At 39.7% G+C, this 24465-nt stretch overlaps 1 protein-coding gene across 9 annotated transcripts in view; it reads right to left on the minus strand.

The window, feature by feature from the left end:
* Positions 1–24465, minus strand: part of EPB41L2 (erythrocyte membrane protein band 4.1 like 2) — an 82822-nt gene that overhangs the window by 38121 nt on the left and 20236 nt on the right. For all 9 annotated transcript variants that reach the window (XM_081855264.1, XM_081855265.1, XM_081855271.1 and 6 more), the window contains 4 exons: positions 22259–22713; positions 20103–20306; positions 9191–9295; positions 1657–1699 (listed from right to left, as the gene is read on the minus strand). In XM_081855264.1, the coding sequence (XP_081711390.1) occupies positions 1657–1699; positions 9191–9295; positions 20103–20306; positions 22259–22699 (793 nt within the window). In that variant the 5' untranslated portion in view covers positions 22700–22713. Of the gene's footprint in view, positions 1–1656; positions 1700–9190; positions 9296–20102; positions 20307–22258; positions 22714–24465 lie in introns of those variants that run through there.

The following is a 24465-nucleotide window of genomic DNA, read 5'->3' on the forward strand; positions in this document are numbered from 1 at the left end:
TTTTAATTATCAATTGAAACCATAAATAAGGTTGACTATTTCTTCATTTAATTCTATATTGCAGTGCAATCCCAGACATGTTAACTCCAAGTAAATTTCAGATTTCTTGTAAAAGAGAGATAATGTGTAAGTAACCCTGAACGTACAAATAGTTGAAACATTTGATGAGCTCTTGCAAAGTGTACTATTGTCAAGTAGGTAGAAAATAATCAACTAGATTTCTTGTATGACTGCAAAAATAAGTTTAGTTTTAGTTATGATCTGGAATCCAGCATTGTAGGCTGCACAGTAGCTTTTATAGGCATTCTTCATTCTATTCATGAATCAGTGTATGTATAGGCTGCAAATCTGACCTTTTACGACTGTAGGTTGCATGTCAAATGAATAATTGTTTAGTGTAAAGTGCAAATCTCTGCAATGTTGCACTTCAGACTCAAACGTTACTGTTCTTTGAAGGAATATTCTGGCTATCATGAACACAAGCCACCAATACATTTTCAGAAGCTAACATAATGCTACTGAATAAAATTCATAGAATCATAAAATTGTATGGTACTGATATTTGTGGTACCATACTGAAGCAAAGGACTTCACAAAATTTAGAATGTAGCCTGAGAATTTCCTCGTGTATCAAATTACTAAGAAGCTACTTCCCAATTTTAGTGAGCATGTCTCATCAGAAATACTTCATTGTCTCTCATCCACTGATCCTCCTCCCGCCCCACTTCCGTTTTTCTCTGTAAAAATGAAAAGGTGACACCCTATGAACACAATGAGGAAGTACTTGGTAGAACTCTTTTCCAGCTTCTATTTAAGCTAACTCACCAAGGCCCTTAACCATGTGTAGGGTAGAAAGAAAGAAAGAAAGAAAGAAAGAAAGAAAGAAAGAAAGAAAGAAGCATTTAATAGAGTATAGAGAAGAGGATTACCTATCTATCAAGGGTGTTATACAAAAACATGCCCTTTAAGGGCCATGAAAACTGTAATGATCCTTTCTGTAATGATTATATACTGTTTGGCCATACAAATGTACGAAGAGATGTGTTTTACCATACCTGACACTGTTCAAAATCTCTTGCTACTGATACTAAAGTCAAACAAAAAGAACAAGCATATGCCAAAGAAGGGAAGCAAAGCTACTTGATCTGCTATGCTCAAAAAACTAGCTGTCTTTGGTTCCCCATCTCTCTGAACTGTTTCCATCCCAGTTGGTTGTTATAATAACTTAGAAACTTTAAAACTACTGTCCAGGTTTCTCATTTTCCTCCTCTCATCCTATCCTTTTCCTTTTTGTATTGGGTATTTTAAATTGCAAGTTTTGTGAGGGCAGAAATCTAAGTGCATTTTGGGAAGCCTTTCCAGTAGAAAAATGGGATGGTGGTGCTTAAAATGAATAAAAGTTGACCACTGCTTGGTGGCAAAGGTTACTCTTAAAAACAGCAGTGTGTGAGAAAATTTCTGAAGTGGAAATACATAGTCTTAGACACTAAAGAGATAGTGCTGCCTGCAGTTGACAGGTATCCAACCTTCTTGGGTTTCAGTCTGATGCAGACAAATGCATTGCAATTAGTTTCTGAAAGACTAACTAAATGAAACTCAAGAACCAACAGAATGTGCTCAGTTGTGAAATAATTTTAAAACCTGCTTAATACTTACTGCGAATTTGCCTCTTTATTTCCTTTGAAGGATCAAGCCAATTCTAAAAAAGAGAAGAAAAAAGGAATAATAAGGAATTGCACAAGATTGATGCAGTTGGAAGAAAAACATGGAATACGTAAAGACACATTTTATATACAGCTCTGTGAAACTGTAAGTTATTGCTATTCTTTCAAAATCGGCCTGCAGTTTCTTTGACAGCAAGTCTACTTCAGAGATCAAGCTATAGTGATTTTCTTCCTTCTCTTTGCATATATTTGCACCTGACAGGAAGATGACAACTTTAGTAAAAATAGATAATAATAATAACAATAATATAATAAATGCTTTTGAAAAACTATCCCGGGCCATCTATCTCATTCACCTGCATTTAAAGAAGGCAAAGATCAGCATGGATTGCAATATCTCTCACTATATATTTACCTACCACTCAAGAAAAGGCTACTGGATATGCAAAATACCTTTGTCTTATTCCACACAAGAGACAGACTGTCTCTTCATTATATAGCAGTTGTAAATGATACCCCCCCCCAAAAAAAGGAATCTAATCACAAAGCTGAACATATTCTACATCATTCTACATCTTATCCTCAGTGTGATTTTGTTCACAAAATCTATGGACTGATGTTTCAAAACAGAGAGGACTAAACTGTCTACAAGGATATGTAAGGTGCTTCCCCACAAATATTTAGATGCTTTAATGTTGGAATCAGAGAAGCACTACTTGCCACAACTCATAATGCAATCAGAGTAGAATGGTGCAAATAAATCACTTGTGCATTTATGATAGCATGTAAACTTTTCAACAAAATATTTTTGTGCTGTCTGTAAATATCATTAAGTTGTCAAAAATCGTGTAGACTTATGCCACAGTTAACTACCTAGATTTCCTTTCCAAAGTACCTTGGAGCTTCATTAGGGACCACATCTAAATCTCTGCTGAGAAGAAAGAGCCTGGCATTCAGATTCTACATTCTGCAGCTGCAGTCTAGTACAACAGCTGGCTCATAAATGGGTGGCTATGATGAGTGTACAAGAATAAAAAAACACACATCATTCAGCATTTAGCATTTACTGGGCTGTAGGTCAGAAATTTTTGTGGCATTTTAATCTGAGGAGGCAATGGCCACAGTAGGAAAAAATGAATTAGGTTACGTGGGTGCCAAGATGAGAACTATTCCATCTTAAGCTTTTTAAATCTGAGGGACGGCAGAGGTAATAGTAGCAAAACTCAGTTGATAAAATCTGTGAGAGGCTTCAGTAATGTGTATTCCTTATTATAAGATTCAAAAAACAACATGGCAAGGTAAAGAGAAACAATATAAACAAATATGATTTCTGTGTCCACTTGTGTCACCATTACAAGCTGTCATTTTATATATTTATCATTTTCTTTGGTGAAATAGCTTTTTAAAACTGTTGTTGAATGTCTTGAGCATAATGTCAAAATTAAGTTCAATTATTGACATTTTGCCTCAGAGCCTAGCTGCTGATAAACAGCTACATAAAATATCCAGGAGTTCTCATGCCAACACCCTGGTTAGCAGAATTTTTCTTGATTTGATGTCATATTCCATGAGCTTGGTATGGCTTTGCTCTTTCCTATCTCTTTGTTTTTGTCTTTCATGTAAATGCAGACAAGACCCTCCTCAGAAAAAGAGAAAGACTGTGTCTTGTCAACAGATGATCCTTATCAGTGCCCAATGCAAAAATTATTCCTCTGTTTCTCTCCTTAGTAAACAGGAAAACAATAAAAGCGGGGTGATGAATGTTTGAGCTGAAACGCCAAATGCAGGAGAGGTCCTCACAGCTTTAAATCAAGTCTTGCTGCAGTGTTGTAGGCTATCATGGGGAAAACACCAATGGGTGTTGTATTTTTGGGTTATCATGACGGAGCCATCCCCTTGCTGTTGATGTTTTACCTGGCATTGTTGTAATTTTTCCTAGGTTTTGTAACTTTTTTTTTTTTTTGTAAATAATATTTATTGAGAGTTTAAAGATTACAAAAAGAAAGAAAAAGAATTAAACAGAACAATATAATACAATACAAAAACAAAAACACTACATAAAACATTGAATTAACAAAACAAAACAAGAACAATTAAAAACACATCCAATATTTTCAATCTTATCTTTCATTCACTTGTTTCGTCGACTTCCTCACGCCACCCTTTTTATATTCCGCTTCAATTAACTGTTTCAGCAATTCCTTTCCATCTTCCTCTGTTTTCTGTCCTGTAATTTATCTTAACATATTCTAACCTTGATTTTTCCCTTTAATACATTAACAATCTATCTGTACCTACAGTAGTGCCCCGCAAGACGAATGCCTCGCAAGACAAAAAACTCGCTAGACGAAAGGTTTTTTCGTCCGCGATTTGCCTCGCAAGACGAATTCCCCTATGGGCTTGCTTCGCAAAACGAAAACGTCTCGCGACTTTGTTTCCTTTGTGTAAAAGCCGTTAAAACCAAGGGTGCTTAGCTTGAGCAGCTGCAGTTGCGACTTGACTTCGAGGAGCAACTGTTAGCGCGTGGTTTGGTAGCCTTTTCTCAGACTTTGCTCACTTTTGAAGATTTTCCAAAACTTTTCCAGAACTTTTCCAGAACTTCTCTTTCATCCATTTGGTAAGTTAAACTTTTAAAACTTTTTTGGGGGGTTTTGGATTTTGGGTTGGGGTGTTTGGGATTCAAGGACTTGGTGTTGGGAAGGGGTTTGCGATAATCTGGGGGCTTGTGGGCCTTTTTTGGGAATTTTTATGATTTTCTGTGACCACTGGGCCAGGTTGGTTTTTTTTTGAAAATTTTTCTGAGTTTGGATTTCTGAGTGCTGGCTGGCTAGGGGAACAGTTGGGGAGGTTTCTGCAGAAATCTGGGACCATGTGGGGTTTTTTGGGGAATTTTTATGATTTTCTGTGACCACTAGGCATGGTTGTTTATTTTCATTTTTTTTTCTGAGTTTGAATTTCTGAGTGCTGGCTGGCTAGGGGAACAGTTGAGGAGGTTTCTGCAGAAATCTGGGACCATATGGGGTTTTTTGGGGAATTTTTATGATTTTCTGTGACCACTGGGCCAGGTTGGTTTTTTTTTGAAAATTTTTCTGAGTTTGAATTTCTGAGTGCTGGCTGGCTAGGGGAACAGTTGGGGAGGTTTCTGCAGAAATCTGGGACCATGTGGGGTTTTTGGGGGAATTTTTATGATTTTCTGTGACCACGAGGCATGGTTGTTTATTTTCAATTTTTTTTTCTGAGTTTGAATTTCTGAGTGCTGGCTGGCTAGGGGAACAGTTGGGGAGGTTTCTGCAGAAATCTGGGACCATGTGGGGTTTTTTGGGGAATTTTTATGATTTTCTGTGACCACGAGGCATGGTTGTTGTTTTTTGAAAAATTTTCTGAGTTTGAATTTCTGAGTGCTGGCCATGTTGTTATTTTTTGAAATTTTTTTTTGTCTGGGTGGGGAAGCAGTTGGGGAGGGGTTTGCAGCAGTTGGGGAGGGGCTGGGGGAGCAGTTGGGGAGGGGTTTGCAATTTCTGTGTTGTGGGTGGGTTGGTGCGTGTCTGTGGGAGCAGTTGAGGTTTTTGAAGACATTGGTGATTTTTGAAGCTTTTCCTAAACTTATTTTGCAGCCATTTGAGGTTTCTGAGGACTTCGGTGGTTGATTGTTGAAGCTTTTCCAGAACTTCTCTTTCATCCATTTGGTAAGCTAAACTTTTAAAACTTTTTTGGGGGTTTTTGGATTTTGGATTTGGGGTTGGGGTGCTTGGGATTCAAGGCCTTGGTTCTGGGTTTTAATTTCTGTGTGGTGGCTGGCTGGCTGCTTTTGTATTTTTTGGGTTTGAAGCACATCACTGATTTTTTTTTTTTTTCTGAGTTTACGAAGGTAGGAGCTGTGCTGCCATGGGACCCAAGAAGACTGCTGCTGCGGTGGCCGGCGAGAGGAAGAAGGAGAAGGTGACGCTGGAAATGAAGAAGGAGATCATCTGGAAGCACGACGGCGGAATGTGTGTGACGGACATCGCCAGGGAGTACGGCAGGAACCCATCGACCATCGGGACCATCCTGAAGATGAGGGAGAAGATCCTGGCGACTGATGCAGCCAAGGGAGTCACCAGGATCGTGAAGAACCGCCCAGCTGTCCTGGAGGAGGTCGAGAAGTTGCTGCTCATCTGGATAGAAGAGAAGCAGCGTGCAGGGGACACAGTGTCTGAGGCCGTCATTTGTGAGAAGGCCAAGGCCTTGCACGCTGACCTCATCCGGGAACAGCCAGGAACCTCAGCCGAGCCAGAAGTCTTCAAGGCTAGCAGAGGTTGGTTTGACCGGTTCAAGACAAGATCTGGCATCCACAGCGTGGTCAGGCATGGAGAGGCTGCCAGTTCTGATGTTCCTGCGGCTGAAGACTTTGCAGCGGAGTTCCTGGAGGTTGTGACGACGGAGGGCTACGTTCTGCAGCAGGTCTTCAACTGCGACGAGACCGGGCTGTTTTGGAAGAGGATGCCCAAAAGGACTTTCATCACTCAGGAGGAGTCCAGGCTGCCTGGCCACAAGCCCATGAAGGACCGCCTGACCCTGCTCTTCTGTGCCAACGCAAGCGGCGACCTGAAGATCAAGCCCCTGCTGGTGTACCACTCGGAGAACCCACGGGCCTTCAAGAGACACAAGATCGACAAGGAGCGGCTGAGTGTCATGTGGCGATCCAACAGCAAGGCTTGGGTCACACGTGTGCTGTTTGTGGACTGGGTCAATCTTGCTTTTGGCCCTGCTGTCAAGCAGTACCTGCTGGACAACGACCTGCCGCTGAAGGCTTTGCTTCTGATGGACAATGCTCCTGCCCATCCTAAAGGCCTTGAGGTGGACTTGTTGGAGGAGTTCAGCTTCATCAACATCATGTTCCTGCCGCCTAACACCACGCCACTGCTCCAGCCGATGGATCAGCAGGTCATCGCCAATTTCAAAAAACTCTACACCAAGGAGCTTTTCAGGCGATGCTTCGAGGTGACTGACTGCACCACCATCACCCTGCGGGAATTCTGGAAGGACCACTTCGACATCGTCACCTGCTTGAAGATGGTCAACACGGCCTGGAAAGGGATCAGCCAGAGAAATTTGAATTGCGCTTGGCGCAGCCTGTGGCCGGACTGTGTGGCACCAAGTGACTCTGATGCACCAGAGTCAACAGTGGTGCAGGACATTGTTGCCTTGGGGAGGACCATGGGCCTGGAGGTCACGGAGGAGGACGTCTGCGAGCTGGTGGAGGCGCACGACGACGAGCTGACCACCGTGGAGCTGGTCGAACTGCAGGCAGAGGCTGCGCAGGAGCAGGCCTCACTGGAAGAGGAGGAAGCAACTGAGGAACGGCTGTCCTCCGAAAGACTGAGGGACATTTGCCAGAAGTGGAAGGAGGTGCAGACTTTTGCAGATCTACACCACCATGAGAAGCACGTGGCACATGACGCTGGGAACTTTTATGATACGAGGGTCATGTCGTCTTTCAGGGAGCTACTGAAAAGGCGGATAAAGCAGCAGACTATGGACAGGTTCTTGACCAAGAAGCAAAGAGTGGAAGAGGAGCCTTCTTCGAGTGGTCCCCCAGAGTCTTAGAAAATGTACTGTACACTTTGTTGATTTTTAAATGTTTTTCTGTCATGTTTATAAAGTTAATTTATTTTCCCTTCAATTTTTGAACTGCTCTTTACAGTATGTGTGACTTTAAAGAGCAGTTAATAAACTGTTGTTGTACCAAATTTGGCTTTGTTTGGACTTTTTTTGACCATAGGAACGCATTAATTGATTTTCAATGCATTCCTATGGGATTTCGTGCTTCGCAAGACGAAAAATTCGCTAGACGACAAAAATTGCGGAACGAATTAATTTCATCTTGCGGGGCACCACTGTAGTTCCTTATAACATTTCTGCCAAAGCCATATAACTTCATTCCACCATTTTTCTAAAGCTCATTAATTTTGCAATATTTCTGTAAATAATCTTTAAATTTTTTCCAATCTTCTTCCACTGACTCTTCTCCCTGGTCTCGGATTCTGCCAGTCATTTCCGCCAATTCCATATAGTCCATCAACTTCATCTGCCATTCTTCCCGGGTGGGTAAATCTTGTGTCTTCCAATACTTCGTGATGAGTATTCTTGCTGCTGTTGTTGCATACATAAAGTTCTGTCCTTCTTTGGCACCAATTGGCCGACCATACCCAGGAGAAAGGCCTCTGGTTTCTTCAGAAAGGTATATTTAAATACCTTTTTCATTTCATTATAAATCATCTCCCAGGATGTCTTAATGCTTGGGCATGCCCACCAATGGTGAAAGAATGTGCCTTCAGTCTCATTACATTTCCAACATTTATTTTCGGGCAAATGGTAAATTTTTGCAAGCTTGACTGGTGTCATGTACCACCTGTAAATCATTTTCATTAAATTCTCTCTTAGGGCATTACATGCCGTAAATTTCATACCTGTGGTCCATAACTGTTCCCAGTCAGCCATCATAATGTTATGTCCAACATCTTGTGCCCATTTAATCATAGCAGATTTCACCGTTTCATCCTGGGTGTTCCATTTCAACAGCAAATTATACATTCTTGACAAATTCTTAATTTTGGGATCTAACAGTTCTGTTTCCAATTTTGATTTTTCCACCTGGAAGCCAACTTTTTTATCCAAGTTATATGCCTCCATTATTTGGTAACAATGGAGCCAATCTCGCACTTTGTTTTTTAATTTTTCAAAGCTCTGCAGTTTTACTCTGTCTCCATCTTGTTCCAAAATTTCCCAATATTTCGGCCATTTGGCCTCCATATTGAGTTTTTTCTGTGCCTTTGCTTCCATTGGTGACAACCATCTTGGGGTTTTATTTTCTAACAAATCCTTATATCTTATCCAAACATTAAACAGTGCTTCTCTAACAATATGGTTTTTAAATGCTTTATGTGCTTTTACCTCATCATACCACAAATATGCATGCCAACCAAATACATTGTTGAAAGGTTTTGTAACTTTTAAGCATTGTTGAGAAAATTGTTTTACATGCATATTTGTCCACTAGGAACAGAAGAGCAGGAAGGCCAAGAGTGAGCATGGCTTGTGTGCTGAATCTCACGACAGTGAGATTGGCCATAGAGAATCACCCTAACCATGACAGCAAGCCTCAGGCATGTGTGTTCCATCATACCTTTCTCACCTCCTTCACATTCAAGGGGAGATTATGATTTGCTGCTAAGTAACTTCTAATCTTCTCCCCTCACATGGAAGGACAATGAAGAAGAGAAGGACTGCACATGAATCTGAGGTTCCCCACTGCTCATTTCAAATCCTTCAGGAGAATTATCTGAATGAACCTAGGGAATGGAGCCAATGCTACTGGCACTGATATTCTTCCTTAATTTGAAATATGTTACTTGTTAAAAGTTTACCACCAAACTAGGACCAAACATGCTAGTCATAAGAGCTCTCTGAAGTTTGAGGCTCTGAAGTAGGATGGAAAAGATTGAAAACATTAAATAAATGTTATTAATGCAAAATTTAGTACTTGCCTTCTGATCAGCATGGTCTTGAAACAGTAAACCAAAGTAGTCCTTTTCCAATAAGTTAAGCTGTCCACACACCTTATCAAATAGCACATGGCCTTTAGCCTTTTTCTAAGGAGAAAGAACACTACTGTCAAGTAACAGGATAGACTATTAAAACATTTATTTCAAACTATAAAAATGTTAAAACTTTTTAAGGCATCTCACTTCAACATACTAACAAAGAAAAAATGTTCAATATTAGTTCCTCCTTATTTTCCTTTATTTATTAGAAGAAAGAACCCAACAGCTGTACTTGAGCCTGCAATTGGTAAATAGGAAACCCCTGTTAAGAAATGAGCCCCCCCCCCCCGGTATTTAAGTAATTGAAATATATTCTTAAACAGAACAAAAAGTTACATAAAATTCCTAATAGTAAGCTTGAAGTCTTTCAATAATAGCATTGTGTCACACAAAAACATCAAAGAGTAAGCAATGTAATTTAAGATTTGCATCCTTTAATTCAAGAACATATAGGTTTTAAAAGAGGAATCTGTTTGAATTTAGTAAGATGGTTCCACAACAGAAATGTCAATCTGGAACATAGATTCATTGGGTTGTGTCCATTACTAGTCCTACTCAGAGGAGACCCATTGAAATAAATTAACATGACAAATTTAATTCCATTAATTTTAGTGGGTCTACCCTGATTAGGACTAGCACTGAATGCAACCAGTCTTTGCAAGACAGTCACATGATACTTGGAATCACTGTTAGTCTTTTACCAAAATGCCAGGCCCAGGGGATGGGGACAAGTGACTCCAGCACTAACACATAGTAATGTTAAGGTCCAAAAAGTGTTTTATGAGTTCCACTTCACCAGAACCTAGGGAAGTTCCACTCCAGGTTTACAAAAGAAGTTGCAAGGCACACAACAACCATTACTGGCCCAAAGGAAATACATGGTCCACCATGTCAAAAAAGAAAATGAAAGAAATAATGCCTTTTCTCTTCCTTCTCTTCTCCTCCCCTTCCCTCAACCCTTAGCATAATTATGCTATTTTCTTAATTCTATTAGCTTTTAATGAGGGTGAACTGTTACAGGAAATGTGCTCCCCATTTTTTTGCCATCCCTATCTTCCCCATCAATTTAAAAACTAGTATAAGTAAAATAAATAAACAACACCCCCCTTTTTTATACAAACAAGAGACTCACAATGTGTCCAATGTAGCTCTCTCACATAAATAGTGGGTGGGGAGGGGATTAGAATTAAACAACAAAGCTGATCAGGGACGTTGGGCCCTAAGCTTTGCTTCTGCGTAGGTGTGGCCTTAAAGCAAACAGCTCTGAGCATGCTCAGAACAGATGTACTGGCTTCTGTGTCATTCAGAACTGCAGACCTGCAAATGTGGCTGGATTGCCAACATGCCAACAGAAAAGAGGGGCAAACTTACAACCAGGGCTAAAAGTACTGGAAGTTCCATTAATATACAAATTTACTATCACAATGTTTTTCGGTATGGAGACAGATGGGTAGGACCTCCTGGCCATAGCAATACTTTGGGACTGAGATTGGCTGTGTGGTGCAGAGAGCTGGTCAGAGAATGGAAGATTGACAGATCAGTCTCCCCAAGTTTCTCAAATGGATTGGGACTGTGGAAGGATGTATGGCTTTGAGATTTTAGGGAAATTTTTGCATTTTACTTGGTAGGGATAAGCACTGGATGGTCTAAAGGACCAGCCTCCGCTGACTTTAATCAGGAAGTAGGAGGAATGAAAAGCAGAAACAGCAACAGCTAATCACCATCATCAACAACAACATCAGCAATGGCAATCCATTGTTTGTAGTCGTTTCAAAAGCATCTTCTCAGATAACAATATATGCTAATAATTTGCGGGGCCCTCTGTCACATAGGGCCCTAATTCTGTGCATACTGTGCAGACCTATCAATTTGCCACTGACTACACTTGGTTCAGCTGAGGCCATTCTGCTGTGCTCCTCTCTCCCATCATGCAGATGAATTAATGCTCCATCCTGTTCCTTCTAGCACAGGTGGAGCCTCAAGGTAAATGCCCACACATGGTCTCCTCAGGAGTCACTGCCTGGCGGTAGAGACTGGAGCTCTTAAACTGCAAGGTGTTAGCAAAGGACCCAAAAGCCCCTGAGGCTCATCACACTGATATTTGGAAATTCTTTCAGAAACTGCAATTTCTCTTTGGCACAATTGGAGAGGATCAGCATGCTGCCTTATACTTCAAGCAAGTCCCACATCCTTACTCTGCTATTTATGGCATTTGGTAAAGCAGCCATAATATGACATTTTTGAGACCTGGCAGTTGAAAGGCATTTTTGCAATTGCTTATCCTGCAGATTTCACTAGACGCCACTGCAATTCCAAAGGAACTCCATCAACTGCCTATGTGTAGGCTCTTGCGACACTGAAGTTATTGTGCCTAGCAGCCAGAGATAGAAAGCTCAAAGCTGAACAAGCCTGCTATGCTCTGTGAGCTATGCACTACACAGTAGTTGTGAGCTATACTGTACAAATACAAAGGACAAGGGGGAAAAGGTATGCAGTGCAACTACCAAGCACAATAAATACATTGTTTGTTTGTTTCAAAAGGAATCAAAGCACATTCATACAGGACTGAACTGCTCAATTTAGATCCCAGTATTTACAGTTTTAGCTAGATCCTTCAATGCAGCATCTCATCCGTTGAAACACAAGGAACAATATGTAGTTAACGTATATCAACAAATACATCAGAGAATAAGCAAGATTATGGGAAAATATATATTCAGGTACAACACACACACACGCGCGCGCACACACACACACACACTTCCTAACTTGTGGCTGATATTATGGGAGGCCTTTACTAACTGCCTCCTGCCCAAGGTAGCTTAAAAAACAACTTTAAAAAACTTTTAACCAAAGAATAAAAAAATGCAGTTATAATAAGTCCCTTTTACAAACAGCCTGATTTAAAATGAAATTGAAATAAAATACAAACAATTTTCCATTTTATATAGTTAACATTTCTTTAGAATGAGTCATGACCATCTATCAAACAGACTGAGTTGAAGGAAGGTTATGTAAAAGAAAAGGACACATGAGGATAGGAATAGCTCATTTCAGTAGTTAAGTACTATAAAAGGACACAAATTGTGTATTGTACTTATTGTTGTGCTTTACTACTGGGCTTAAGGAGTAGTAAATTCTCAAAAGGAGTATAAACCCAGATGTTATTGAGCATTCTATCAGGTTCATCCATGACGTGACGTCCATGAATGAACCTCTATCTTCAGTGCTCAGATTATGAATAAGCAAGACTTTATTGATCAGATCTGATTGTTTACTAGTTTGCACAGTGATGTCTAATAAAACATTCCTGTCCAATCCTATTAATATTTACTCAGAAGTGCTAGTAGACTCTTGGTATAGTGGAGGGGGTCTGGGGAAGTTTTTAGGCTGTGATTTTATTTTATTATAAAACTAATGAAATAAAAATATTTACTCAAAAGTAAATCCCACTCTGTTCAGACTAACTCCCAAGTAAGCATGAACAGTATTCTAACCTTATTTCATTTATAAATTGCTTCCTATGGAGCACCTCTAAGCAATTCCACAATACAATAAAAACATATGTAAAAGAACTGCACATATAAAAATAATTTAAAATCCAATTCAGATAACAACTGCAGCCTTACTTTCAAGTAAGTAATCTCATTTAGCATGTTGGTCACAAAATCTGCCTCTTGTCTCTAAGCAGTCATTCTGTAGTATACATGGGCTACATGACCATTACTCCCATGCTGTATAAAAGCTTATACCAACTGATTATTTGTATTAGTATAATTTCTATACCAGTCTTCATTCAAAAATTACATAGTTTACAATATAAAAAGACAAAAGTACATACATACACATACAATGCATCCCCCAACACAGTACTATTGGTTGGCATGCACACCTGTATGGGAAGTATCAATCTTTGTTTTTAGTAATTTATATTATCTACTATATATCTTAGAAAGTTGTTTGTCTATTCACTATGCATTTGGACTTAAAATACTGTAACCTAATTTTGTGTGGCAATTCCTGAGATTAAGGAGCAGGTTTTTGTATATGTTTGGATTCAATCTGATGCCATTTTGAATCAAGATGATGAACTGAAACTTTCAAAAATTGCATTGATTTTAACTATTTCGAAAACAAACTGATTTTTTCGTTTCTAAGGTAACAGCCTGCTAATGATTTATAATCAAATATATCCCTCTACATCCATCCAGCATCATGGCCCAGATATAGTCATCCATATCTTTCCCTGTGGGGTGGGAAGGTGATTTTTAATTAAGAAATTGAAGGAAAGAATTATCAGCTTCGATAACATGCATGCCTTTTACTCACACCAAATCTCCAGAGCTACATTTTGTTAAAAAAGTAAAAGTGGGGGAAACTACAAGCAACTGGATGTCACATGTAGCTTGTGTCTTTATTTTGTTTTCTGCCCTTCTTTGGGAAAGGGTCCAGGGGCCCTCAGTCTAAACTAGACTAGTATAATAAGTTTTGCTTCTAAATCTAAGTGTCTGATCAGAAATCAATAGAATAAACATGCAGCTTAGGGAACAATTCTAAGCTCCCTGCGAGGATGGCTCATTAGCCATTGATCTTGCAGACTTCCCTTCCTGCCAGTTGAGAGGGAGGCCTGAAATCTTGGCCAGCTGCTTCCGGTTAGTGTAGACCAGGCACGTCTAACAGGTAGATCGTGATCTACCGGTAGATCACTGGGTGTCTGTGGTAGATTACTGGTAGATCACTGGCTCCCCCCAAAGAAGCTGAACAACTTTGGCTCCCCTAAAAGAAGCTCGACATTTTTGCCCTACACCCCCCAAAACAGGACTTTTCTTCCTTAAAAAAGCTCAATAACTTTGACCTGAAGCCCCAAAAGGGGGTAGATCACTGCCAGCTTTTAACTCTGTGAGTAGTCTCTTGGGAGCTGGCCACCCCTGGTGTAGACTATACTGTGCTAGATGGGCCAGTGGTCTGGCTCAGTGTAAATCAGCTTCCTATGAGGTCCACCACAAGATGCCTCCTCAGTGTGGTGGTGGAAAGTGCCATTGTTAGTGCTCTGACAGAGGTGGGAAAATAAATGGGGAGTCTTAGGGTTATTGTCAGGGTGGACTAGGGTCAGCATAACATTTGCAGGATCCAGTGCCTTTTGATTTTCCCAACATGGGAAAAACTTATGCTATTCTGGGAGCTGGTATAGTTCTCTTCCCGCCCTTTAAGCAAATGGGAGGGGGCAAAGTGAACAATGAAGAGGAGGAATGCATCCCACCACATTCCAGCCTAGCAAGCAAAAGTCCAGCAGGATGTAGCAAAGTGGTGATTTATTTATTTACATTTATATCTCATCTTTCTTCTATTAGGGAACCCAAGGCAGCATATACATGGAACACAGACTGTCATTCATCTAGGCACTGACCAGACCTGCTTAGGAAGCCTTCACATGCCTTCTGACCACACCCTGGGACTGCCGCAGGCTGTCCCCTACCCCCAAAGCATTAATCTTTGTTATTAATATAATTTTGGAGTGTTTCTTTGAAACAGATAGACAAGATGGACAATATGCACAGCTTTTGTTACAACAACTGATTTAAGTAAATATTGTTCATGGTTCAAAACACACTTTCCTACATTTTAGAAATATCATGAGTTCACTAATAAATCATAGGTCATGTGGTATTTGAAAGTTTAATTCCTCCTATGGTAGCAAGTGCACACATCTATTTCATCTAAGCAAACTGTACAAAACCATTAAAAACTTATGTCAGCTTCAATATGCTTCAGTTGTTCAGACGTGCATAAAATATGGTCATGCAGTCATCTTTTAAATGCCTTTTGTCATAAAAGTTTAATTAGAACAGCACCCTGCATAGAAAGCCTCCAATGTAATTCTCATTTGTGCTGTATGAAGAAGAAGTACTAAGCCAGCTTTTCATATCATTTGCATTATTTAGACAAGATAAGTATTCAAACAACAATTAAAGCTGTTAAAATTATTCACAATACAGCTTCTCTCTTTTTCTACACCAGAACTACATCAACTGAAACATATACTTAGACATTTTAATTAAAGTAGCAGAATGTGTACTTTATATGTGTGTAGTTCAACAAAATATTGTTACTCATTTGAGAGACTATGCCTAGTATTCCACTGAAATCCAAATGTGAGCAGTGAAACACTTTTTTATTCTCTTAACATAGTATTTACTCCCCCTTCCATGAGACTGGTGGGAAGACAGCTTTCAGGGGGTGGGGGTGGGAAAAGCTGTGGATAGAGGGCTCATTAGGCACAGCATAAGAAGTTAAGGCAAGACTGAGAAAGCACACCTGTGCAATCCCTTATCAGTAATGAGATCCTTGCCCATTTCTAATGCACCATCCTCTTATAGCTCTCAGGGGACCAGCAGGAGAGTACTTTAAGGTTCCCCTGGCATGAGGAAGAAGAGAAAGATAGTACTCACCTCAAACCCAATAAAACTTGGTAGACGGCAACGCTACACAAGATGGAAAACATAAAAAATGCTACCAAGATGAATTATTTCTTTGCTTTCAGTTACAGAATTTGAATGAGAAAAGACCTGTTTTGTTAGATAGCTGTTCAGTGACCATAAATTACCCCTCTTACACTTTTCAGCATTCACAGAAGATATCCTGAGTATCATATTCTAAAGGCATTTTAAGACGTTATATAACAGCAGTAGGTCAGACTTAAAACTATACATAACTACTTGATGCACTTTGCTATGTGAAGTTCTAATACCTGCATGCAAAGAAATAAATAAATAAAATCAAACTTTGGCACCACTGGCACTATGGCCAACAGAAACTGGTTTTGAAATGAAGCGATTTTAGCTGTTGCTATTGTCAAACAGCAAAATCTACGAGCCTACTGCAATTCATTGAGAGATCTACCAGTAGGTCCCAATCTGCCTTTGAGCTACATAATTTAGTAAAATGTTTCTGTTCATAAATGGATAAACTTTTGACCGTTCTATGCAAACAGAACAATGGCAAACAGGATTTAGGAAGCCAGCTTCAAAACATCAATATTTTAAGTAGAACGTTTAGAGTCTTAAAACAAATTCTAAAATAAGATTGTGTGCATACTGCAATCAAGCTACATTAACATAGTTACAACTGTTTAATAATTTATATCACTGCATCAAACTACTTTCTACTATTGCTATTTCTCCTGTTAATTTTCATGGGAAACAGTTATTTTTGCAAGCAAAGTCCTGTCATATACAGCACATCAAATTCTGTTCTCATAGTAGCTATTTTATATAAACACAGCCTCTGGCAAATTTGAGGTAAGATTACTTTTGACTCCATTGCTTTGTTTAATGAATACAGTGTGTAACATTGTACACTCTCAATGTAACAGCTACTGTTGAAGACCATCAAAATAGGTCACTTAACATATTTGGCAGCACATAGTAGCATATCTAGCACGAGCCTCATGATATGTATCCATCCAGCAAGTCCAGTCTCCATAAGATAATACAATCCATATTTCTTAGTTTGTTCAACTTTTAAACCACCCTTCATGCAGGATCCCGTGGCTATTTACAAAATACTAATTAAGATACCAACCATAAAAGCAAGTTAAACATGATAAAATATTAAAATAATTTAAAAAAATTTACCTTCCCGCAACAGCGGTACCTATTTATCTACTTGCACTGATATGCTTTCAAACTGCTAGGTTAGCAGAAACCGGGAAAGAGCAGTGGGAGCTCACCCCATGGCGCGGATTCAAACTGCTCCAATCAGAAAGCCCAAGAAGCTCAGTGGTTTAGACCACAGCGCCATGCAGCTAGTAGTTGTGTCTGAATCTAAAGACATCTTACCTTTAGATAGAAAGGTAATTGGGATGTGCTACTAATTCTCTGACACCATAAAATTTCCTCAGCCAACATGAGGTCGGCATTTGTACGATTCAGGAGACAATGGAGGAATGTGCCTTTGGGGTTGCGGTCAAACTGCTGGAAGGTTGCAGCACCTACTGTGGCTGTAGAGACCGATGCAGGAGTAACATGTTTTGTTGCAGTTGGGGCATATGAAGGCATCCAACATGAATTATATTCTTTGTAAGCAACAACTCAACTGCTAATACACAGCTTTACTTCAGACCTTGGGTTTCAAACTTCTACTCAGTGCTTATTATAAAGCATATGTTTTGACACCCAAACAGCACAATCCTATGCATGTATATTCAGAACCCCAAGGAACCATAACTTAAAGAACTATACTATGTTTGAGAACAGTGTATATTATAGTAATCAGAATAATTTATCTAACTACAAAGCTGAACAGAAAAAAATGTTGCGTAGTACAGAGTATTATTTTCTTCCATTCATTCATAAACCCACCTCCTCAGGCCTTTTTTTTCACACACCAACCATTCATTGATGAGCACTGGCTCAACCTAGAAACACTAAAAGCTTTTCTGACTGCAAAAGGGTATATATTGACAATAATGTCCCTGAGCTCTGGCAGAGAACAGTGCTAGTCCACCTAGTATTCAACCAGCACACACTCCAAATTCAGCCACTCTATTTTTGCAAAATTTTAAGCAGTATAGTTACAGTATGCCCTGTTCTAAAAAACAACAACACATAATTAAACCATTTAAAATCTATGTAATAAAAAAAAAAGGAGAGGAAGGAATTACAGCTGTTTTAATCCAGAGTACATCACTTCTAATCTCTTAGTCATAGTTAAGGGCTTGGGAGCCAGCTTAGAGCAACACAATCCCTTCATCTCCCAGTTTCCCCATTCCTCCTATGATCTTCCCACCAGTCTTATGTGTAATGTAAGTGTTGCATCAGCACCGTGGTTAACAATGGTTAGCATCAACTAGTCAGTGCAAATCATTATTGGGTGTGAATGAATTTCCCACTATTACAGATAACACTACTTTTTCTTCAAGTACAATGCTATTGGAGGATAATTTTGAAGAGGAACAGCTACAAGGGGACAACGTAGCAGTCTATTTACTTCTAAACATTAAGATTTCTGTTTTATTTGCAGAAAGCTGTCCCATCTATCTCTAGTAGGTACAATACTGGCAAAAAACATATCTAGAAAATGTGGGAGGTGTCAAGGATTAAAGCAGAGAAAATATAGAAAAAATGAAAAGATATGATCCACTCAAGTCAGTGAAAAAACTGGCCTAAAACTGCCATTTCCTAGCAGATGAGAGCTACCTTGGCATATGTCCTGAATTAGGAAAAATGTAAAAATCAGGCTGACCCTGGCTCTGTTATTTGATCACCAGATGGCATCTATGATCAAGAGTACTTCTTCCAGCTTTAGTTGGTTCACCAGCTGCCCAGTCTTTTCTAAAGATGATCTAGTGACAGGTGTACAAGTAGCTTCTAAGCTGGACTATTAAGGTCAGTGTGTGAAACTGACCTTGAGAACATTTTGAAACTTGTATTAACATTTTCTGAGCACAGCAGGGGTAGCTAACTGGCACTCTATAAGCAATATCTGCCCCCCAAAAATAGATCCCTCCAAAATGTGTGGGACCCATTTTGAGAGTCAATGTTTTTAGTGTTTTAAAAAGATTGACCCTCAAAATGGGTCCTACACTGTGATGCCGTGATGTCAAAATTTGAGCCACCCCGCAATCCATTTTAATATTTTAATTTTTTTTCCTGACTGCTCCCATAGATACTACACTATGATTTAGTAATAGCAAAGGATTTTTATTAGCCTCCTAAAAGTCTCCAAAATTTGTACTTAAACAAAAAACAAAAAAACTTAAACATCAGCCACACACACGTTTACTTTAACTATGCCTACTTTGACATGGATCCCCAGGAATGTGTGGGGCCCGTGATTACCCACCCTTACTAAAGTCTTGGGTCACTGAACAACTGTCTCCTCCCATACAAACAGCCCAGATGCCTAATGGCCATCAGGGAACTCTGCTCCAGATACCTGGTTCTGCAAAACTCTGCATCTTGTTTCTGAATTCCAAATAGTGATGACTAACAGGAAAATGGTATTCTCATGTGCCCAGCTTCCTAGAGACATTTCATTACATTCCTCCAGAAGCTCATGCTTTTCATGCATCAGTTTTGTCCTGCTCACAACCCTTTGATGTGTGAGGACTAGCCCATGGTCACCCAATAAGCTTCACCAGCATCTCCTCCCTCCTATCACTGTGCTGCCCCTCCTGGCTCCCATCACTCACTGCCCCCAACTTACCAAGCACAGGCAAGAAGAGTTTCCATTTCTATATTTTTGCTTAGAGGACAGCTGAGAGCACCACAAAGTAGAGCACCAGAGGAACTCTAGCCATCCACTATCTTAAATTTTCCATAATTTTCTCTGGGCAAATTCAGGTGACTTGGGTCTCACCAGCTTTGCAAGTGGTAGTGTCCCCAGCTTCCCTTAAAGCAGAGTTTTTAAAATGTTAAAAGATTTAGGAACCAGAATAAAAGACCTGGGACTTGGGACATTGGATCAGTTCCACACAATGCAGTTGTACTGCTACTGAGAGGGGCCTATATCAGACTAAGTGGAGAGGGTGCATTGTGAGACTCATGAAGCCATGCATAAAATAGCTCCAATAGTGAGCTTTATTTATGATCTGTAAACCAAGGGTTAAAACAGAAGATAATACATTTGCACTTGCAGTTTTGATAGTTGTAGTAAAGTTCACAGTACACTTTAGGGATGTGTTGTAATAAGCTAAAGGCATGGCTCATTACTACCCATTAGCCATAATGATGTGAATACCATAAAGAACACATTAGATTCATAAAAATGTGTTCATTAGCTTCCATTTCAATAAAAGCATACTGCACTCACTGCTTTCTTTCAACAGAAAAGGTCTTAAGGCTCACCGGCTTACCTCAAGGTCACAGCTGTATTCTGTCCCATCCAAAAGAACCACTTTACATTGGACAGTTCTGGTCCTCTTAGGGGTTTTTGGAAGAACTCTCTCAATTCTTATTTCACCTGTCTGCACCTCTTTGGACTCCCTTTGGCCTTCCTCTAAATCTTGTTTGTCTTCTTTTACTTCAAAAACAATTTCTTTACTGTTTTCTTTAGCAGGCTGGACAAGAAAGTTGAAAATGGATATTAATGAACATCAAGGCAATTTTAATGCAATGCAAAGTAATAAAATGTGATATATTACAATAAAGGATTATCATCACCTACCCCATAAATTTAGAAGAAAAACCAATATATTCTTATGAATCAATACCCATTTAAGGAATCTAGTAGAAAGCCACTTAGCCCTCTCATCAGATGTCAAGGAAATAAACAACTATCCAACTTTTAGAAGACATCTGAAGGCAGCCCTGTTTAGGGAAGTTTTTAATGACTGATGTTTTAATGTATTTTTAATATTTTGTTGGCAGCCACCCAGAGTGGCTGGGGAAACCCAGCCAGATGGGCAGGATGATATTATTATTATTATTATTATTATTATTATTATTATTATTATTATTATTATTATTTCTACTACTACAGGTCGGTAATTGATATCTTAAGATCCAGCTTATATTTTTGAGACTCTTTGGGTTGATGGCTAGGCCCTCTATGCACATCTGCTCATTACATGGATCATTATCAGCAGAGAAGAAGACCTGCCCATCAGTTATTGAAATTAATTTAATTAGGTGCTTTATATTAGTCTTAAAGTGACTTACAACAATAAAACTCATACAAATACAACTTTTAAAATCAGTAACACAGCAAAAGTGATAATCCACAAATAAAAATTAATAAACCAAGACACATTTCCCCCCATGTAACACAGTGAATTTTTTTAAAGTATTCATTTGGCTCCTTGAAGATGTCAGTGTTAGTTAGTGACAGCTACACTTCTCTGGGGAGAGCATTCAACTAATCGGGTGGAACTTGCACTAAAAAATCTAAGTTGCTCACTGCCACCTTCCCAGCTTCTCCTGAAGTGGGCACACAGAGAGGGACCTTTGATGACCAACTTAGGGTCTTTGTAGGCTTACACGGGGAAAGGTAACCTGTGTGGGCTTACACTGGGGTCCTTAGAAGTTAGAATCAGCACTTTGGGTTAGGCTTAACAATGGATGAATACAGAATGGAGGGGTAGCTTCTATGAATTCACAGTAAGTGGGCTTTTTCTAGACAAGAAAATGAATGGATATGAATATCAGACAAGCAAACATCTGTCACCTTCTTGTCTCTCCTCTCTTCTCTAAATTGCCCCCAGACAACTAGCAAAACTAACCTACAGCCTCCAATTTACTCTAGCAGGAGTATAGTCTTTAAAACAAATGAACTGCACATTATTTACTACAGGGCAAATCCTTGTACAGCATTTCCCAATAGCATCCTGCTTTATTTTACAAATGAGATTTTCCCATTTGTTTCTCTCACACTGTACTGGAAGCAAGAGTAGATCTGCTCTTAGCTGCTTTAATGTTGTTTACTTGCCAGAAGATTGAATCACTCACTGTGAAAGCCCTACATTAACTGCCCTTCTAAACGAAGAAGCTGCTGCTAGGAGGAAACTGGAATTTTGTGTACAGCTAATCCTAGAGTTTGAGCAGCCAGAGGGGGGGAATACCTTGCTGTGCTTCAGGTGCTAGTCTAGTAGTGTTTTTTTGTGAAAGAAAGGTTTTCTATGTAAATTGTAACATTTTGTGGATTATTGTTTTTTGGTAGGTGTAGCGGCCCTCCAGGTTTCACTGGGCTACAGTGGTCCCCATCCCTAACCAATGGTTGTACTGGTTGACAGTAGCTGTAGCCAAATAGCATCTGGAGGTCCACACATTTCCCATACACTGAAGAATTCTGCTGTAACAAAATGCAAACATATAAAAACAGCTTTTTATGAAAGCAGAAGATGATGTCTGAATGTGGAAAAAATATTAGGCTGGTCTCTGGAGGCATATTTCTTATAAACATATAAGAGCCCATTTAACACTTTGTTCTGTGCTGGGTATAGTGTTACGCAGCTAGGTAATTAACATGCATGGACTTTAAAGTGTTTCATTTTTCTTCCTTTCAAGAGCATACCTGTGTCTCAGCACTACTAACAGAATGTTTTTCCTCTCTGTCATCTGCTTTAGCTTCTTGCCGAATCTCAGCAATGTCCTCCAGCTTTCCCTTAGTCTGGGCTGTCTCCTCTGGAAGATGACATTCACCTTCCCCTGCTCCCATTTCTTCTTCTGCTGCTGCTGATGGCTGTTTTTTCTTTGTTTCATCTTTGGGTTCTTCCAAGCTGTATGATTTTTGTTTCTTAAGCCAGGGGGGGATGAAGCGAGAAATTCCCTTTCCTCCGGAGCGACTGGGGCTACTTTGACTAGCTGGCACCTGTGAAGTGGGAGAACTCTCTTTCATTTCAGATGTCTGCTCTTTTTGACTATCTGATGCATCCCCAGCATCTTCCTTTGCTGTATTTGATCCCAGGTTCTCTGATTCCTTTACTTCCGTGTCTGAACCAACTTCAGTCGTCATGGTCACAGGATGCACTAGAAATAAGATACATATATTTGCTTTTAGAATGTACTTTTTAGACTGCTTGTGGACCTACCTAACTCCTAGCACAAGGTCTTATGCTTTAGCAACCACTGAAGTTGAAACTATTTGGCTTACTAAACTTACACTGTAGACATATTATTCAAAGTGACCAACAACATTTTCAAATTCAAGCAGCCAACACAGCACAGAGCTAGAAAATATATCAAATTAATCAAATCTCTCTAAGTCTATGTGGTCATAGACTTTCTCAGGTGTAATTAAAAGAAGTAACTTCATCCTTTCAATTGGACATACTAGAATGACTTTCTAATTCCATCAGTACTGCAGTGAAGTCTGGAAGACAGACACTTATAAACCAATTTGCATTAACCATCTTGCTTTCAGGTCTGAGAGTTTGGGTGGCATAAAACTAGACTTCAGTGGTTGGTTTCTACTGAACAGGTATAATAAATTTATATAGCAATTTATATCTTACAATAATAATTACTGAATAGTGAATTCAACACCCTGTTTTGAGTCCAGAATAAGATTTTGGAATAGCATATAAAAATAATTTCGTAATTTATTAGGATACTGTCAGGGAACTGCCATCGGAGAGACAGGTGGTGGACAGGCTCCAGGAGAATAGGAGAGAATCTGCAGCAGAAGAGGGAACCAGCAGGGGGAGTGCAGGAGTCACAGCGGAGGGGAGGCTCTGGGATGCTTCCAGTGAGAGTAGTGGAGAGGTAACGGGACCCCCGTTGGGAACTCCCACCCTTCGCCGGAAACTGTCACGCAGAGAGTCACGAAGGCGCATGTCCATCAAACAGCTTTTATGTTGGCGTAAATTCCATAGACGCCCACTGTCAGATTCTACCAGCGACTGACGGAGTCATGCTTTGGGGGCTCCGTTAGTGCATCGGTTTGGATGACCAGCCAAACCCCAGAGGGATCAAGCTTTTACGCACAAGCAGCTCATTATCCCATCACAGATACGCTTCAATAATGTATCAAGTTCTATAAAACACTAACAAAAATATTTGCTTAATCTTAAAATAATTGGATGGTTTAAAGCAAATATTTAATTATTAAATTATGTTAGGTCAGCATTTAAGCTGCTACAAGTCAAGTCAAATTTTACTAATGATTCCTATTTTTGAAATAGGAAAGAATAATTTAAGGAGACTAAATCAGCCATTGTGGGATTCTTTCAAAAGTGGTGTTAGTGGAAGAGGTTTGTTCTCAAATTATAGCAATCCTGGAGTAGTCATTGCTCAAGCACATAACTTTCTTTGATGTTTACTGTTCAGTAAAATTTCTCTCCCAAAGAGGCAATCAGTCCCAAAGTATAGGTTTGTCTCCTCAGGAATGGGGGCTGCTGCAAAGACAGCTTTAACAGAAAGTCTAGCTATGCACACAATAACCTTACATGTAACGGAAATCACTTCTTTGTATAACAGTCTATATGAACTAAAGAATTAGAACTGAGTGCCTAGGAATCAACAGTGTAGCGTCAATATGACAAGCATTAATGCTTGTTTTGCTTGCCAGACTGAACAATCTCTCCTCCCCTCTGCCCCTCCATACAGTGTTCTGGAAGTTTGCCAAATTGCAGGTGAGGGCTCAGAGTGCAAATGGGGCGGGGGGGGGGGGGAGAGACGAGGAGAGAAACGCCTGTTGCACTGGCTCCCACTAGCACAACTATTTAGTTGTGTGAGTGGTAACTGTAGTACCCCTACTCCCAAAAAAATCAATGCTTAAAT

Source organism: Podarcis erhardii, assembly GCF_964252035.2.
Source record: "Podarcis erhardii genome assembly, chromosome: 3".
Classification (NCBI taxonomy): domain Eukaryota; kingdom Metazoa; phylum Chordata; class Lepidosauria; order Squamata; family Lacertidae; genus Podarcis; species Podarcis erhardii.